This window comes from Andrographis paniculata, unplaced genomic scaffold (assembly GCF_009805555.1).
Source record: "Andrographis paniculata isolate CXL003 unplaced genomic scaffold, ASM980555v1 Contig32END, whole genome shotgun sequence".
Classification (NCBI taxonomy): domain Eukaryota; kingdom Viridiplantae; phylum Streptophyta; class Magnoliopsida; order Lamiales; family Acanthaceae; genus Andrographis; species Andrographis paniculata.
The window spans coordinates 5764132-5783629 of NW_026137565.1; the positions used below are offsets into that span (position 1 = coordinate 5764132).

The 19498-nt window shown below is 32.0% G+C and overlaps 2 protein-coding genes and 1 long non-coding RNA gene across 7 annotated transcripts; all 3 read right to left on the reverse strand.

Moving 5' to 3' along the window:
- Positions 1-46: 46 nt before the first annotated feature.
- On the reverse strand, positions 47-4607 carry LOC127247129 (uncharacterized). 5 transcript variants are annotated; one of them, XM_051268856.1, is made up of 9 exons: positions 3474-4607; positions 2298-2427; positions 2077-2160; positions 1661-1941; positions 1338-1418; positions 1145-1243; positions 854-1051; positions 711-782; positions 47-596 (listed from the first exon to the last, which is right to left on the reverse strand). In XM_051268856.1, exons 1-9 carry the CDS (start codon positions 3789-3791, stop codon positions 330-332), a joined length of 1530 nt encoding a protein of 509 aa, XP_051124813.1. In that variant the 5' UTR covers positions 3792-4607; the 3' UTR covers positions 47-329. The 5 variants fall into 5 exon arrangements, with proteins under 5 accessions (XP_051124813.1, XP_051124812.1, XP_051124815.1 ...); XM_051268855.1 differs by having other exon boundaries at positions 1661-2160; XM_051268858.1 differs by having other exon boundaries at positions 1661-2160; positions 3479-3615.
- Positions 4608-13354: 8747 nt separating this feature from the next.
- LOC127247161 (NAC domain-containing protein 21/22-like) lies at positions 13355-15972 on the reverse strand. The gene is made up of 3 exons (XM_051268896.1): positions 15719-15972; positions 14503-14783; positions 13355-14168 (listed from the first exon to the last, which is right to left on the reverse strand). Exons 1-3 carry the CDS (start codon positions 15888-15890, stop codon positions 13677-13679), a joined length of 945 nt encoding a protein of 314 aa, XP_051124853.1. The 5' UTR covers positions 15891-15972; the 3' UTR covers positions 13355-13676.
- A 622-nt stretch (positions 15973-16594) lies between these two features.
- LOC127247157 (uncharacterized) lies at positions 16595-19227 on the reverse strand. Its single transcript, XR_007837816.1, has 2 exons — positions 18951-19227; positions 16595-17218 (listed from the first exon to the last, which is right to left on the reverse strand). It is a non-coding gene; the product is annotated as an uncharacterized LOC127247157 (long non-coding RNA).
- Between the last annotated feature and the right edge of the window lie 271 nt (positions 19228-19498).

Genomic DNA, 19498 nt, shown 5'->3' on the forward strand with positions numbered 1-19498 from the left:
TGAGAAACATTCGTATAAGAAAGAAAGAAAATCAATTACATCGAAGAAGAAGAAAGCACAAAAAGGCCATGCTTTATTTCATCTGCAGTTTTATGCATAATACTTTTATGAATGAATGTACACAAACACAAACACCATGGCTAAGCTGTTCTTATATTTCAAGCTCTTGTTGAAGCTGCGCAACCGCAAACCCGATCGATTTCGACAACGACGAGATTATTTACAGAAACAAGTATATGATAAGCAGCAAGATGAGCAGCCTACTAGTAATGGTGATGATACCGGAATCGTGTTGTTGTTCTTCTCTAAGATGCTGTTGTTGTTCTTCTCTAAGATGCTCGACGCCAAAGCTTCTTCCCCTTTTTCTGCGGGAGCTTGAAGGGACTCCAGCTTTTCCTGTGCTTCGAAGATTCGCAGAATATTCCGGAAGCAAGGGCTTGCTGGAGCCACAATTCAAAGTCGTCGTCTTCATCCATCATCTCGGCGTCCAAATCCCATGGATACCTACTTGAGTTGGACCTCCTCGACGACTTATCCAACCCAACCATGTTTACGTGGAAACTCGGCCGATGGGTGTTTGGCCTGCAAGCCATCCCCTGAATTTTCAAGAAAAGAAATGTGCTTAATGGATAATCTTGGTTCTTTATGTAAGAGCAAGAAAGGAAAGCAATGTTGGATGTTCAACCTAAAAGTGAATCGTTTAGACTAACCTGACATATAGCCCATTCAGAAACATCGAAAATTTTGCCTTCAGCACATACAAAAGCACGAGGTATCTCCACCTACGTATAGCAATTAAACATCGTATTCTTCAACTGTTAATGAAGAAGGCAACTCAGTACACGAACCATACCTTTTGAGGGCGGTCAAATACGAGGGAACCTTTGTACTCAACCCATCCATTGCCATCTTTGGCTTGATGGTATTGACAGCAATCCTGACACCATCTCGCCTTAGCTTTGTTTCTAGTCGTACAAACCCAGACATGGGAGTTGCCACACTTCGTGCAATGTATTCGCCTTGAATCCTCCGAGCAAACATCAGCAGGATTCTGTTTCACAGAAGAAAAATTATAAATTTCTCAATTCGTTCTTCACTCGTAATAATGTCAAAAAGCCATTACTTGATGCAGCATATGCTTTACCTGATGAGAAGTGCTAGATGATTTTCGCATTACACACCTAGATACTTCTTTTTTGAGCTGTTCGTCATAGTCCCTCTTCTTCACATCATCGGAAAGAACCTGCCATCAAGTGAGATTTGCATGATAATTGTACAATTAAAACAGCAGCCAAAGGTTCTATTTCAGGTTAGTGAACTGACGATATTGTTACTACCTCGTATGCACATTGAAGTTTCTTAAATGATTCGCTTGCCAGTGGACTACCCATATTTTTGTCAGGGTGCACGAGCATGGCCTAGGAAAAGATTAAACAAAAATGTTATTCAAAGAAAAGATATCTCAGCAGTGCTTTGTAGAATATTGAGATGTCATACATTTCATTATTGAATCAAATAGAAATCTCGATGTGAATAAGATATTAAATTAAAGGCAGAGAAGACATGCATCTTGCAGCACTGACACCTCTACAAGCATCAACATAGCCAAAATAATCGATCCAATTTAGGCCAGACAAACAGAAGAAGTGAAAAAGCAAACCTTTTTATGATATTCCTTCTTCAGTAACACAACATCGATCTTCTTTTGGCATGGAAATCCAAGTGCTTCATAGTGATTGGCACTTCTTATAATTCTCTGCATCTCAACTACAGAATTCACATCTTCTCTAACCACTTTTTTCACAGCAGCTTCTTTCGGGTTTTCATAAAATGATGACGGGCTTGCAGGTTTGGTAGCTGATTTAAATGAATTCAACTTTTCATCTTCTCCTTTTACTTCGGTAGGAGCAGGATACTCACACTCCGAAGAGAAACTATCTTCTGTAAATGTGCAAGATTCCTTATGATCCTCGAAGTGATTATTTTCACTTAGAGTGTCGCCCCATTTGATCAAATAGTTCAATACATCATGTGATAAGAAGGCAAGGTTAATCGCAAGAAAAACTCCAAACCAACCTGCTCGAACTCTCACACAGTACACAGCATATAGAGTTGCCAATAAAACCACTATACGTGCATGATTCAATGAAAATAGATAACCTGCATTTCACAAAATCAAGCTTGTAACAGCAGGTCAAACAAGAAACATTAGTGCATAGGAACAAGCTAATGCAAGGTCTTATATATAAATACACAAATTGAAAAGGAAAAATAAAAAGAAAAGAATCAAGGCATACCACCAACTACGAACAAGGTACCAGCTATCCAAAAGTTAGCATACATCCACAAAATCAAAATAGCAAACAGCCCCACGATAAAAAGTCCAGGGGTGTAGCCTAAATACTGAACAGTAACCCCAGCTGCTCCCTGAAATGCATTCCAACAATCAGAACACTCTACTAAAATTTTTTTGCTAAAACATAGCAAGGGGAACCTTCAGCTCATAAATCATCATGATAATAGGGGGAAAATAAACCGGCATCAAGTGTTCTTTACTACAAATTGATCATAAGCAAATTAATAAACAAGAATGCACATAATATTCGAACACATACGCATTTAAAACCAGATATTTCAAACACCCACGATGAGAGTATAATAGCATCTAAGTTAACTCAGATGTACCATAAATGCAAGTGTCATATGCAATCCCATTTGCATTTACATTGCTTAAAAAGGAGAAAATGTGTTTGAATTTATCACTCCAGCAGAGTGAAGGTTTCAACGGTCACACAAGCAGCAGCACAAAGAAATAGAATGATTGGAACTCTAAAAACAAATTGAGGAGCTATCAGATAGAAGTATATATTTAAATGGATCATTTTCCTTTACATGTAAAATTTAAAATGGTGATGTAGAATGTTCTATAAGACAGATAACATATTCAGTTTAGTTGATCTATATGGAAACGGACATATAAAAGTAGATGGAAAGTTCATGCTTTAACTACTCATATTCTTTGTTTTTTCCCAAAAAGACACTGAATCACAGATAATTTATGCATCAAATAGAATGGATTCAAGGAGTCAAGAGAGCATAAGCACCATGATTCAGGTCTAACTGTGCGAACACATAAGCATAGACATTGTTTCATCAATGCCATGTTAAGAAACTGCTGACAGTTCAAGTAATTGTTCCAACAATGCTTTAAATATTTCATTCTATCATTTTGGAAGTTGCTGTAGGAGAGAGGAGCACCTGTCTTCATCGAGTAACAGTATAGAGCTTACATAACAACTTCCACTAACCCCACATACGCAATTTTCCTTTGCTTACAACAACGATTCAAGAGCATCAAGCCAGAAAATATTCAGATAAATAGTTGCAAACAGATAGCAGATCAATAAATTTATAGACTAAGAGACAAATACTAAAATACAAAATGCAGTGTATTCATAATAACTGGAGTATACCATACTAAGAAGCACGTAGAGTAGGCACGTCATCGATGTTAAGCTTAGAAAGCAACTCCACATTATGATAAGCAGAGCGGCCGATCCCAGCCCAATAAAAGACTTGAATCCAGAAACAACACAGTTCCTCCAAAAAACCAATAACAGCAGAAAACTGCTTCCAAGTTTAGAACACCCACAACAAACCATTGGCCAATGCCTCTCCATAAAAATCCCAATTTTGTCTCTTAAACAGCTCAAAGCAGCTCTTGACACAGAACAACAAGCCTTTGACTGCAACCATTTCCAACCTTGATTGAATAATCCAATATCCTCCATCACCAGTCACACCCAAAATTTTGGTTAATAAACCCCAAACTTAACTCCAAAGATCAAACGCAATACACAAATGCCTGGTACTATGTCCATATTCCATATATATATATATATATAAAATTTTGTAAGTCTCAATCTCCAAAAGGTACTTGAGCTACAATGAAGTCTAAGTTCTCGTGATCACAAGCAAGCAAGCAAGCAATCCGAATTGTGAATCCAGATTGCTGGACATGCAGGGAGCATTAAACAAAAGCCATAGATATCCAAAATCTTCCCTCACCGCAGAGTCAAAAGCCAAGATTAATGAGCCTCAGCATGAAATTAGTAAGAAGTGCAACTAAAACAGCATAAATTGCTTCACATGTACGTCTTCCACAAAGCAAGAACCTCATAAATGAAGTCACAGCATTTCCACTTTCTTTTGACCCCAACAATACCCACTCAAAAGAACCTCCATCAAATATCCTCCCCCCCAAAAAAAAGTAGCAAAAAGCCAGAAACCCGCGGAACTACATACACAGCACGCACAAACTCAAAAAATGAAACTGAAACTGAAGGAAACGAAAACCAGAACGTATTCTCTGAACCAAAATCGCAAGCCCGAGTCCCTCTAATTATAATGCAACGCACAGAAAGGAGGGAGAAAGTAGAACCCTAGGCTTGTACTAACACTTATTCAGAGGAGACGATAAAGGAAAAGAAGATGTTAGAGAAAAGTGGAGCCGACTCGAGACATGATGAGAGAGAGTGTGCAAGAGAGAGATATAAAAAAGATGCAATGATGAGAGAGAGAAGAGAAGGCAAGAGAGAGAAAGCATAGTGTAGTGTCTGTGTGTATTAATGTCTGCCTGTCCTGTCTTATTTAGGGTTAATGTCATAATGTAACATTTGTTGGAATTAGAAAATTTTGGCTCTTTTTATTTATTTATTTTTTAAACACTATATCAAATATATTTTTATTCTTATAAAATATTAATTATTTATTTTTTGTTTTAAAATTTCAAAAATTTCAAAAAAAAAAATTTAAAATTTTTTGTCTAGACGTAATCTTTATTATTTGAATTTTATAAAAAATATATATACTATGTATTTGTTTGGGAGATTGGATTTTATTTTTACTATTTATTTCATTTTTTTTCAAAAAATATCCGATTAAATATATATTTTTTATTTTTTATATTATACTAAAAATTAATTTTACATTCAAAATATCACATCAACATCTATTTTTATCACATTATACAATTATTTAAATTCAAAATTTTTACTATTCAAATCTCTAACTCAAAATCCAAAACCGTCAGACAAACGCACCCTAAATTTTGAATCAAACACACCCTAAATTTTGAATCCAAATTATCCAAACTAACCAACTAATTAGTTAATTCATATTTGACGAGAAGATGCACTTAAATTAATTAATCACGTGACACCGAGAGTAGGTACTGCCAACACTTTCTTTTTCACTATATATTATTACCATTATTTAAATAATAAAGATAGAATGTTTCGTGATTCTTATCACCTGTGCAAATATAATTTTTAATTATAAATATATTTTTTTTAAATGAAAAAGAACGCGAATCAATATTCGACACGTCTCCTGGGCCTTGGTTATATTTACTTATTTTAGGCCTATTCGTCCCATTATTGGATTTGGGCTTCCAAAACTGAGCCCATTTTGTTATATTTACTATACTACAAAGCCCAATATTTAATTAGTCGAGTTATGGCTATATATTTACATAGCCCATTTTAAATTAAACTTATGTCCAACATTAGTATTTTTCATTTTTATTGTTTTCTTGTTTAGGGTGTGTTTGTTTAGGTGATTGGATTGGATTTACACTATTCATCTAATTTTTTTCCCTCAAAAACATCAAATCAAATACCTATTTTTTATTTTTTATATTATACTAAAAATCAATTTTACATTCAAAACATCACATCAACACCTATTTATATCACATCATACAATTATTCAAATTCAAAATTTTTACTATTCAAATCCCAACTCCATTCTCCGACGTTTGCTGCAAATGGTAGCAAAATATTTTTTTTTCAAATATTATATTTATTTAATATTTATAATAATTATAAGATAAAAAAATATATACAGTGTATATGTTATTAGAATAAAATTTTCTATAATACGAATAAACGAAAATTTAAATGTATATATATATTGGGTATAATATAAATTCATAATCAAATCATACAATATAAATTTTATCAATTAAATTTAATACACATTTGTATTATTTTATTCATTATCCATCAAATCAATATACATCAAAACTCCCAGAACCCAACCAAACTCAAACACAAAAAAAGAACAACAAATAAAAACCAAACTCAAACCCAAATTCCCCAAACCTCTCTAAAGAAACACACCCTAAATACTTGCCATAATATTAAGAGGCTATTTATAAGTGAAAATCATATTTGAAATTTGATTTCAATATTTTTATTATATTATTTTTAAAATTTTATATAATATATATTTACATAATATTATATCCAAATAACTAGTAAAACCAAAAATCTAAAACTAAAATACAAATTCAAATCTCAAGCAAACAAATCCTATTTTAGTGAAATGTTTTACAAAGGACAAAATAAATAAGTTCCAACCAGACAAAGAGAATATACATACATATATATATATGAGTTCTAAGTTTTGTGTTTGGCTTCAATATGTTATAGATTTGGCACAACAACTAACTATAATATATAGTTACTCGGTGCGCAATTTCGGATAGCAGCTGCAGATTCCAAGTCATAAAATATATATATATATATATATAATTAGTGTATCATCCGTACAATTTATTTTGAATAGGAAAATGGCATTTGAATATATGATGTCAATTATCAATTCCATCATAAATATAATTCAACCTTATCCAAGAAGATATTATGCACCCAAAATTTCAAACAGATAATTAATATTGAATATCGAATTATTTATCATCAGCCAAATCTAATTGACTAAACTAAACAAAACAAAAATCATTTGCAGAAATTATGGTAAAGTTTGTATTTTATTTATTTATTTATTTTTGTGATAAACAAGAAAAATGAAGGAAAAGATTAGACAAATAAATGGTCGAAAGCAGACAGTAGAATTGAACACACTTCTTTAGCATAGTACAAATTGAGAAAATTAATCCACATAAATAATACCAAAGTATGAGTATATTTATTTAATATTTTAAAATAAAAAAAATAATTGAATATAAATATATAAATAAATAAATAAATATTTTTAAATTGAATAAAGAAAAACTAAATAAACAAACATTTAATTAAAAATTTCACAATCCAAAGGAATACTCAATATTCAAATTCCACTATGTGTGTTTGTATCAGGGATTCCCCTCAAATTTTACTATTAATTCAATTTTCTCCGCCCCAGCAATATTAAATCAAATATATTTTTTATTATATTAAAAATTAATTTTATATTTAAAACATAACATCAACACCTAATTATACCCCATCATACAACTGTTCGCGTTAAAAAATTTTACTATTTAAATCTCAATTCAAAATCCAAAATCTCAAACAAATACAAGTTACTAACTTTGTTTTCTGGGTTTCGGAATTAGACCCTAATCATTTTTTTTTTCTATGTTTTTATATTTTATTTTTTCAAATTCTACTCTAATTGGATTGTAATGAACAGAAACCTATAATATTTAAGAATCGGGCACTCTTTGGTCGGCAAATAGAGCATCGGGAGTGAAATTATGTCCGAAATTTAAAAGAATTGGAGCGTATAGAGACAAAAGAAAATGAAGAAATTATAGGTAAGTTTGGTGACGAGTTGCTTTCAAGAATCCCTTACATCTCGGGAGAGCACAATTATTGAATTTTATTTAACAAAATTACGATAATAAAACACATAACCTAACTCTCTACTTTAATATTAGGGTGTTTGTTTGGGGATTTGGATTTTCAGTTGAGATTTGAACGGTAAAAATTTTGAATTTGAATAGTTGTATGATGTGATATAAATAGGTGTAAATGTGATGTTTTGAATGTAAAATTGATTTTTAATACTCCATCCGTCCCAAAAGTATAGTCTTGTTGTGTTGGACATGGGATTTAAGGAATATTGATATTATATTGGTAGTCGGTAAAAAGTAAGGATAAATGATTTTTTTGCTCTTGTGAGTATATTAATGTAAAAAGTAGTGTCAATTGTGTAATAATAATGAAAAAATAATGATAGTTTTATGGTGATATGGTTATTTATGGAAATTAAACTATTGTTTTGGGACGGATAAAAATGATAAACAAAACTTATTATATTGAGACGGAGGAAGTATACTATAAAAAATAAAATATAGATATTTGATTTGATATTTTTGGGGAAAAAATGAGATAAATAGTGTATTTAAAATTCAATCCTCCGAACAAACACACCCTCAATGTTTACCATGTAATCAATTTTCTTTGTAGTATAAAAATACATATATAAAATTAAATGAAATGAACAAATAAAAAATTAATTTGGTTGTGTTTTCTTTAATTTTTTTCCAACTATTGTTGTTATTAATAATTTAATCATATATCCAATTTTCATACATTAGATACAAAAAAAAAAATATTTTCTACAAAATATAAATTCAAATATCTATTTATATTATATAGAAAGCAATTCATATAATTTAATTTTTCTACTATTTCAAAACACACCTAAACATACCAAAACACAAAGGTTTGGTTATATATATATATTTATCAATAAAAATCTTTAGTCATCTTGTCAATAAAAATATTGTTGATGTAATTTTTCAACAAAAATAAAGTAAAATTCAAAGATATAGAAAATATCCTTAAACTTGATTAATTAGTGCCTGAGATTAGGAATCTCTAGACACTGTATGGTACAGAAAATAAACTGGAAAATAAAAGACTGAAATTTAAAGTGGTGATCCCCAAATCTGACTTTGCTTTGTTGAAGTTGATTGAAGATGCCTTGCCAAATGATGATCCAAATTCTTAAATATTCTTTGAAGAAAACGTACTGAAAACCGTCGCCCGAACGGTTACAACGTCTCCTTCCCAACCGTCTTCCAACCCTTCTCCTGCTGACACGTGTCCTCAGCAGACCAAAATTATCCCTATATTTCACTCTTTGAGCCGACCACAGACCTTCCGCCCTTTTGGCCCGACTTCGTCCTTCGCCCGACCTGCTTCTTCGCCCGACCTCACTTGGGCCGACCTCCGCATCAGCCGCCCTCCGTCTTTGACCGAAAACCTCCGCGTCTGTCCGTACCTCTTCCTTGCCCGACCTTCCTCTTGACAGACCTCCGCTTCTGCCCGACTTCGCCTTCTATCCGATCTACGGTTTACCCGACCTGCGGACTTCCCATCCTGATGACTTTCCGTCTTGAGGACCTCCCGACCTGAAGACCTTCCGACCTGAGGTCTTTCCGTCTTGAGGACTTTCCGTCTTGAGGACCTCCCGACCTGAAGACCTTCCGACCTGAGGTCTTTCCGTCCTGAGGACCTTCCGTCTTGAGGACCTCCCGACCTGAAGACCTTCCGACCTGATGTCTTTCCGTCCTGAGGACCTTCCGTCTTGAGGACCTACCGACCTGAAGACCTTCCGACCTGAGGTCTTTCCGTCCTGAGGACCTTCCGTCTTGAGGACCTCCCGACCTGAAGACCTTCCGTCCTGAGGACCTTCCGTCTTGAGGACCTACCGACCTGAAGACCTTCCGACCTGAAGTCTTTCCGTCCTGTATTTTCCTTGATTTCCACACGATGTCCTGCAGCCAGTTCAATCAACTCTATTGCCAGGCCCATTCTTCTTTTTACCTTGGGCTTTTAACCTAATTCTAAATTTCGTACGTAACAAATATATTATTTTTTTAATAAAATATCATATCAAACAACTATATATATATCAAAGTAATGAGTTAAATGTATTGATATTTATGGACCAAACTATATTGGGGCTAGGGGTACCTTCCCCAACCCCCAAAATTTGTTTTTCTTTTCTTTCTTTTTAATTTTTTTAAAAAAATTATGTATTTTTTATAATTTTTCCTCCCAAATTTTGAATTTTATTTTTATTTTTGCATAAAAATAATAAAATTTATGTGGTTTTGTTAATTTGTTCTGGTATTCATTTTTTTTAAAAAAAAATTATATAATTATGTAATTTTTTTTCTCCAAACATATTATTATTATTATTATTATTATTATTTCATACTTTACACCAATGTCACCAAAGAGAAAAAAAAATGACATCGAATTGATTGAAAGAAACTTATATTTTGGCCCTCCAAAACTTATGAGCTAGTTCCGTGGTATATGTGTTAAAAGAAATAATTGAAGTAATGAGGTGAAATGGATATGAAAGGGAAAATAAATAAAAAAGGATTTCGAGGTAATTAAATGTAGTGGTTTATTTGGTTGTGATTTGAAATTGATTTGAAATAAAAATATATATATATTTAAGGCTTTTTTTTAAAAAAAAATTATATTTGTATTAAAAATTGTATTGAATAAATAATTATGATTTTATTTTAAAATCGCCTACCAAAACAAACAAAAATAGTACTAGTAATAAGAAGAATTGCTCTAAAGTCTATTTTATTACACCCATCCAATTAAGAGAATTTTAGGTCAATGCCAGTTCCCCACTCGTGCGAGAGTGTTTGTTTTAATTTTATTTGTTTTGGAATTGAAATCATTTTAATATGATATTTTTAAGTTTTAAATAGGAACTTGATTTAAATTTTATATAAAAGCAAATATTAATAATAAGTTTATAAGAGAATAAACCAATTGCCAAAATACAAACACACACACATAACAGCCAGATACTAAGTCCTCGTTTGGCTCTTGAGGAATTGCGAAGCCCAGTTCCTAAGTCCATTAAGCGAAAGGCAAACACGGCTTTAGGACGAGGCAAGAAAAATCAGAGTAGTGATGTCATCAGGATTTAGTGGGTATGGATACAAGTGGGACCCAATGGCTAATATTGCTATTTTAATTCTATAAAAATTTTACAAATTATTGATTTTTTTGTATTCTTAATGATAAAATTATTAAAATTATTATACTCATTTTCACTAACTCATAAAAATATTTATTTTATTCTATTCATATTTTAAAAGTAAATTTATAAAAAAAATTAATTTAATCCTTTTCTGCAGAAAAAAATGTATAGTAAATGTTTTTAGGGAATTTTCCAAACAAAAAGTTGTAATATTTCAATTTGAAATCACCTCTGTTTACTCTATAGTTTCAATAAAAATTTATTATTTTTTATAAAATATTTATTTAAATAAAATTTCAAACCAACAATTTCAAAACAAATCAAACTAAGATGTCATACAATGTTATTTTTTAATACAGAATAAGTGTTTTATATGATATTTGTACAAAATACATATATATGTATATATACATTCCTATATTTTTTTTTAGAAAAAAATGTGTTTTTTTTATTTAATTTTTTTTTAGCTTATTATTTGTATATTATTTATATTTTACATTGAAAAATATTCTTTTAAACTAAAACACAAAACAAATATATTGTATAATAAAAATAACTAAAAATATAGTCATATGTTTGTTTTGTAATTTTGTAAATTTTATTTTTTAATATTTGTTTAAATAGAAAATTTAATGTACTGCTTTATAATAATAATAATAATAATAATAGTTTGCAAATTGTACAAATTGCATAGTAAAAAATTAAAAATAATCACTAAATAAACACATATAATAATTTTGAAATAATTCAAATTTAAATTAAAATATTTATGCAATGTAATATAAACAATTAATATGATAATGTAAATAAATTATGTTATTTAAATATAGTATCTTTTATAAAAACTTGATTTATTAGTATGGTTTTAATAAATAAAAATGGGGTGATATGATGCTCTTCTAATATATATACATTTATATGCTTGTATTCTAAACTTTATTTTTTAAAGTAAAATAATTGTGAAATGTAAATTATAATTTGTATAAATATATGTTTATATATAATATAGTATTTTTAAATATATATATAATAATAATAATACATAATTTAAAAATTGAAAATAAATAAATAAGAAATTAATCCAAAATTTTTTATATTTAAAATTATATATTTTTTACATAATATATAAGGTCCACAAATTGTGTATTGAAAATAAATAAACTTAAAATATTAATCCAAAATACCATTTGAGTTTTGTTCAGTTGCATTTTAAAAATACTTTCTTTCAAATCATTTTAATAAGAAATATTTATTAAATTTTAAATAAAATTATTTTAATATAATCTTTAAAATAGAAAGTATTTATTTTCCCTGGTTTGTTTCAAGGCTGTATAATTTTGATGATTTTTTTTTTATATATAAATTTATCTTTACTTTTTTGTTTGTGATCATTCTATTAATTATAATCACAAATGTATAAGCAAAAATTATAAACATTTGGATACATTCCAAAAATTAGTACTATTAAATATAATACTTACAAAAAAATACTATTAGTAATCTTTTAAAAAATAGATGTTAAAAAATTAATTGGAAGTCTAATTTGTATTGACTAGGCCGATTTTTAGCAGCCGACATCCAACTTAAAAATACGTGTATATATATATATATATATATGTTGACTATATTTTATATATATACAAAAATTTAACTATGCAAACCATAGCAATTTATATATATATATAAATCATAAAATATTTTATTTGAATTAGTAAATAAAAAAGTAAAAAATATATCAAATGAAAGAAAAACCAGAAATTATGTGTGAGTGTGAATATTTGATTTGATTTGATTTGATTTAATTTAATTAGTTAGAAATGTGTTAGATGGATATGAAAGTGATAGTCAAATAATTCTGATATATTTATTTGAAGAGTAACGTAACACATTTGTTGTGTGGCGTTTGGCAACCAAATTTTTAGGTCATTAATTACGCAATTAGCACTGTGTATGATTTCATTTTTTTTTTCCACAATCATAAGGTTAAATCGAAATTATTTATCACTTAAAATTATAATAAACTCCAGGTGTCGATTGATTGCAAATACATTATTATTTTTAAAAAATTAATAAAATTTATGTGATTATTTTATTGATGTTTGATGTATACATACATGTGTCCTCTCCAGAAAGCTGATTAATCAACAATTTGTAATTTCGGATTGAATATAATAACTTTAAAGAAAAAATAAATGATTAAATAAATAAATTATTCCAAGTTGGAAGCAGAAATTAAAATTTAACCGTCATTGGATAATAATTAATTAGGTAGGCTAAGTGTCATTAGCTTTGAGAGAGATATGTGAGGCAGAAGTAATAACCATTTGGGAATCATTTTGACTTTGAATTTCAGCAGCACAATTAATAATAATAATAAAAAAAAGGACACAGATAATAGTTTTTTAAAGATTATTTAAAGTCGTAAAGATCAAAAGTAGGTAGCCTTGTTAGCTAATAAAAACTATTCTAAAAGAAAAAAAAAAAGCATCTACACACTGAACACATAGACATCGAAATTTCAACCAATAAACTATAAGCTGCAGTATCCAAGTGGAATCATTCCATCAATAAATAAAATAAAATAATATAAAATCCACTGGTATGGTATGGGATTTCAGGTAAATAAATAATAATAATAATAATAATAATGGAGAAATAAATTATGGAGAAATGCTAATGGTACCAGTAAGTTCAAACATGTATCGATCATAAAGTAAACTGAAAATCTACATTTCATCACTTAGAAATTAGGCAGAGATGACCAAATGTTGATTAATTTACACATGCTGTCCATCTTCCAAAGGCCAAGCAAACAAACCGACAATAATTATATATATTTGTAGAATTGAATGCGATGCAGATGATGATCAAGAATAGTGATTCCAGAGGCCACCCACATCAGAGAGATAGCTGCAGTCAGAGGTTGGAGGAGAGCCCTTCATCATCATGATGGAAAGATTGTCAGTGTCAGGTTGGCTCTCCATTTTGGTAAGATGATTCAGAATGGCCTTAAGAGTCTTGTGGTCACAACAAGAAGGGTTGTAGGGTGGTGCAAGATTTGGAGTAGTTGTTTTGGGGTTGGGGTGGGGTGGGTGGTTCATGGCCATGTCTATGTGGGAGGAGAAAGTGGGGCTGAAAATGGAGAAGCAGGGCACTTGCTCATGAAACTGTTGATCACTAGCACAGGCCTCTTGACTCTGAGACTGGTCAAATGTTATGTAGGGTTGTGGGGGTTCCATTAGAGGTGGCAGAGATAGAGATGGAGATGGAGATGGGGATGATGACGTGGCATCCTGCAGGGACTTTCCTGGAATTTCTGCTCTGCTTTTGAAGAACACTCTGCATAGTACCCAATCCCCCTGCACATTAATTCAGGAATGATTATTGTAATCAAGAATGGATCAGATAGGACAAAGCATATGAGACAGAAAGATTAGTGACGATGGAATTTGGGGGTTAAACAATTTGCAGATATTCTCACATGTCCTTTTCCATATGAAAACAGCCTGTAACTCTATGACGTCCACAATATTGACAAAATTGATCTTGAACACATATTTTAATATGTAACTAATGTAATATAATATCGTATGTGTGTGGTGTGTGCAGAATAAAGATAACTAACTAATAATAATAGCAATAACAATAATTTAACGAAAAATGAGAAATGGAAATGTGTATAGTTGTTTTTACCTTGACAGGAGGGGATAATTTCTGGCAATGGCCATGGTTTCTGTGAACACGAAACTCGTGCATCACCCAATCGGTTTTTCTTCCTTTTGGAGCCCTGCCCTGGTAGAAAACGAGTGTTTTTCGCATTCCGACAAGGGCTCCTTTCCGGGAGATGGATCGGTCCTTTCCGGTGGCTTTCCAGTAGCCGGAGACGGTGGCCCTGTTTGTTCTCAGACCAGTGGCATATTTCCTGTCCTTTTGGCTGAAGAAATACCATTCTTTGCCTCCTACACAGGCACTTTCTGCAGGATAAACAAGGTTGTTTTAATCATGATTCAGGGTTAAATGGTGCAGTAAAATAAGGCACATCTGTGAATTCAGCAACTATTGGGAAGTAAAAAACTATGGATGCAGATGTGCATATATATATCAAGAAACTGTACGGTGGCCACGCGTATGGTTTCAAGTTCCTCTCTTTAGTTTTACCTTATCTTGAATTGCTGTCCCCATCGTTTGGTTTGAGACAATGCCAACAGTGTCAGCTTCTTCAAAAAGGCAATTGAAAGAGAAATCGGACAAAAATCTAATACACATCTTGAAGGAGAAAACGCCTAACATCTACAGGAACATGCAGGATTTTACTCTCTTCTAGCCATATGCATATTGGCAATAATAAGTATGCAAAGTAATGAAGAAACATTAAATTACACCAAGAGGAGCTGTACGTAGATTAGACTATGCTGAGAGCTACACGGATGAACAATATCACGACGCTAGGAAATGACAAAACTGCTTTGATCATCACAGGCGGAAGCACTCAGCCACAGTATTCAACAGTTGTTATTGGCTATATCTGGAGTAAACTTACACAACCTCTTATTTCTACTCGGAACCTCACAATTTTTTTTCTCTAACCTAATCGCCGGAATCTGGAAAACTGCAACTACAAATCAGCACATGAATTACCAACGAAAGCTCGGGAAACATGTAAACACAGTCGATCAACGTTCATCTGATCAGTAAAACATATAATCTAAATCCAAATCGAATCCCTCCGACTAAACAAAAGGCTCGCGAGTCAATTCCAAATACTTCACGCCGCAAAACACGCGTGAGGAATACGAAAAACACAAATCAAGCCACAGACCGTTAATATAGTCATAACCAGTATGTGCAAGCAAATCATGCATCCGATCGGAGAACGTTTACGAGGAGGAGTAACTGAAGCAGCACTTACCAGGAATGTCCCACGGCTCGCACTTATTAAGGTCAACCTCGATGAGCTGAGGGAAAGGGTGGGAGCTACCGTTCATCCACTTAACCAAGTAGTCGCATATGAGTTCATCATCTCTCGGGTGAAACCTGAACCCCGGCGGCAGCCTCGCCTCCACGTTGCTCAGACTGCTCATCTCCGACGACGACGGCAGAAAGGTCTTCGTATCTATACTGCAGAAAAACAAAAAGAAAGACACAATAATATCAAGTGATGGACAAACGCCCAAACGCGCCTTAAATATACTTACAGCAAATAAATAAATATATATATATATATAAACCAACATGTCGCATTAATCACTAATTATTATTATTATTAAAAACGAAAAGTAAAATTTATTAATGAAATAATAAAGAAGGAAGTCAAGGAAAGAATTTGGTGTGCGTTCGTGTGGGTTTGAAAAACACCTAAGAGGATAGTGGCCACGTGGATCATGATGACTTAACCCTAATAGAAAATAATGTACTTATACATCCAAATAACTGTGATAATTGTATAGCAAAAAAATAGAAATTATTTTTTTTATGTATATATACATGTACATTCGTACGTAAAATATGTGTCCAAAATCCAAATAATGGTGGGGAAGTTTGGAGGGCTTGTTTGTCAGTTTGTGCATGACAAGAATTCCTCGTTGCTGTTATTCATACTTCATTCCCAACAAACATGCACTTCATTGGTAATTTTGGTGAGCCCACAAAATAATAATAATAATAAGGGTTTTATTGAGTAGGTTTGATTATATTAATGTGGGGCAAAATTAACCTACCCTTTTGCTAAAAATAATAAAAAGATTACTATTATTGTTGATGTGAGTATTTTGTTAGGGAATAGAAGTTTAAGGTAGAAGCAAGAAGAAAAGAACAAGTTATGGAAAGTCAAATTACAGAACAACTTTCTGGTGGCATTTGTAGAAATTTAATACTATATGATTTTGCCCTTTTCAAATAATGGTGTCTCTTTTTGCTGCTTCATTAATTCAACTTGGATTGCATCTTCAACAACTAGAGCTGAAATTTATGGAGAAGATTTACAAACTCAGATCTTCTTCTTCTTCTTCTTCACGGATGTGGACTTTTAACAAGACTTGAAAACTTTCTCTACAACTTCAATAGACAAAATGGTAAGAACCATATGGATCAGATGAACATTCCTGGCTGCTATTGTGATAAGAACCAGAGCACTTTCATCTGCAATAATGCTGATAATGAACCACTGCTATGATGCCAAATGATATGGGCGCTGTCGAAAGCTTATTTTGGCAAAAGCCCGAACATCGTCATCATGGCCACCAGGCAGCCAAAAATGGAGGTGATTGTTGCCTTTGTCCTAGTGCTTTGAATGATTTAAAATTCAAACAAGCCTCCTTTTCAGAGATGGATATGCATGAATGGATATCTATCTCAGTTTTATCTGGTTCCATTTATCATCTTTCTTCCTGAGTTTTGAATCCATTTGCACCTGCCAGAAATGACAAATTTGTCAATGCTAAGTGTGGCTACAGTTTTGTTTAATTTTTTCATTCACTTTGCAGCCAGGTTCTACAAGGAAAAATCAATCAACACATGCTGATATTTCAACAAAAATGTAAAGAAGGGAAAGTGAATACCCGGAAACTCTGTTCTATTATAGATCCATTTCATATTATATTATGATCAGAGGTAAAAGTAGTACAAAATCCAGTTTTATAGAAAGCAATTAATGTGTAATGCTGCCATTGAGTTTAAACAGCTACCAAAGTACATATAATGGTGTTTAATTGGTGGAGGGGGGGGGGGGGGGTGGGGTTCGGAAGTGTGCCTATATAAACACCTAAACTCGTGTCAATCATGACAACATAAACAAAAAATTTCTCCTTAATTTGTATAATTGTCCTCAAATTGAACGCTCCATCAACCAGTGAAAATTCCAAGATCATATGGACTCCATTTCAGCTTCTCTTCGAGAAATTCACCAAAAAATTGATTAAACTCCATGCCTTTCACCAGTTCAACTATTTTTCAACCTCCCATACCTAACTTCCTTTGCAAAATTATTGTGTTTTAACACGTTTTCAAGTACATAAATTCATCTGAAGAAAACAGACTTGGAGATTTGACAGACCAAGCAAAAAGTTGATGTAAATTGATGAAGGAAACGGAATCAATGGGTCCGATAAAAGAATATGAAATATTTTACTTCAACTGCTAACAAGGGACTAGGTGATGGAGCTCAAATCACAAATAACTATTACATTGTTTCTCGAAGCTTTGAGTGAGAAGCTTGAAGGATATCTGAAAAAAGTTAATTAGATGTGGACCAGGCTTTAAAACAAAGTATGAAAGAAACTAAAATGTTCACTGAAGCAATACAACTACAAAAAAATTAAAATAAAAAATCAAAGAAGGTTTGATAAATGAATCCATGGTGGTAATAGCTTTTATTATTTACAAAAACGTTGCATATTAAGCCCCAATGTTAAATAACTTGTTGTAAGATGCAAGACCTGCATCCTTGAAAAAAGGAGTCAATCATAAGGATGATTTTAAATTGATGCAAAGAGCTAGATATGACTGTGCTTGTTAATGAGGAATAGTTGCTGCAAAAGAGAACTAAACATTAATCAATATTCCAGGGAATTGCTCGAAGAGAAGCATACTTATCAAAAGAGTCAGATATGTTGGAATGATCTCAAATAGGTTAAAGAATATCTTGACTTGCTATCAATAAAGGCCAAACAAAATCATTGAGAAAATGCATTCAGCAAGTAAATAGTTCTATTCAATTGATAATAGTTTCGTTAATGGATCAATTACAATGCTACACATATGAGAAAACTACAGGTTCCCTATTACACAGATTGCAAGATTTTCAAATGTTCCATTTTGAAGATTTTTATGCAAGCAACCATGAACAATATACACCAGAAATGGAAGCTCATCAAGATGATATGGATATTCATTAAACAACTTGGAATACCCCATAACTTTGAAGTTTGAAATGTAAATTTCATAATGATTTATAATTTAACAACAAAAAGATGTTCTCAAGATGCAATAACAATATATTTTAATGATCCTCAAATCAACAGACTCCTGAACCACTTCAAGTTGCTAATGTGTTGAAAGTCCATTCTACAGCAGGCAGAGTGTTCACATTTTTAGATGAAACACACAAAGCAGAAACGATTCAAACGCAATGCGTATAAACATACCTAAAAGATAAGATCCATAGCCAGCAAAGGGGGAATCAAGACAACGCAATCAATAAATAAACAACCTGAGCGACGCCAATCTGCAGAAGCTCCACCAGTGCAACTTTCCGCAGTCAAGTGCGAACATTTACCACGCCGCTACCAAAAGCCCCGCCGCAGCGCGCGCCATTCTTTCAACGCCAAGCACGTTCCTCCACCTGTCCTCCTCATGAAAATGCAGCCATTTCGATAAACCCAAGAACTCTTGAGATCGGCATTACTGTAACGCTTTAATTATCTACCCACCTACCTCTTGATTTCATTAATTATAGCTGTTTGCATTTAATATTTTCACTTATTTCTAGAACTTTACTTAGGCCCAATTTAAATATCTGGCCCAATAAGCATTAATTCTCAATTATATAACGAAGTTATTATTATTAATATAAACAACATAAACAATATAATACAAATATGTCATAGTCAAAAGGCCGCACAAATTTTATGTATATTATTATGTGTTAGTTTGAATAAAAGATTTTTTTTTTTTTTTTTTTAATAATATCATA

Coding starts and splice junctions, on each gene's coding strand:
- LOC127247129 (XM_051268855.1), bottom strand. CDS start 3,791: ATGGAGGATATTGGATTATTCAATCAAGGTTGGAAATGGTTGCAGTCA. Junction 1,244..1,337: donor AACTTCAATGTGCATACGAG/GTAGTAACAATA, acceptor ACTTGATGGCAG/GTTCTTTCCGATGATGTGAA. Junction 1,052..1,144: donor CATCTAGCACTTCTCATCAG/GTAAAGCATATG, acceptor TCTGTGAAACAG/AATCCTGCTGATGTTTGCTC.
- LOC127247161 (XM_051268896.1), bottom strand. CDS start 15,890: ATGAGCAGTCTGAGCAACGTGGAGGCGAGGCTGCCGCCGGGGTTCAGG. Junction 14,784..15,718: donor CGAGCCGTGGGACATTCCTG/GTAAGTGCTGCT, acceptor TTTATCCTGCAG/AAAGTGCCTGTGTAGGAGGC. Junction 14,169..14,502: donor AATTATCCCCTCCTGTCAAG/GTAAAAACAACT, acceptor ATTAATGTGCAG/GGGGATTGGGTACTATGCAG.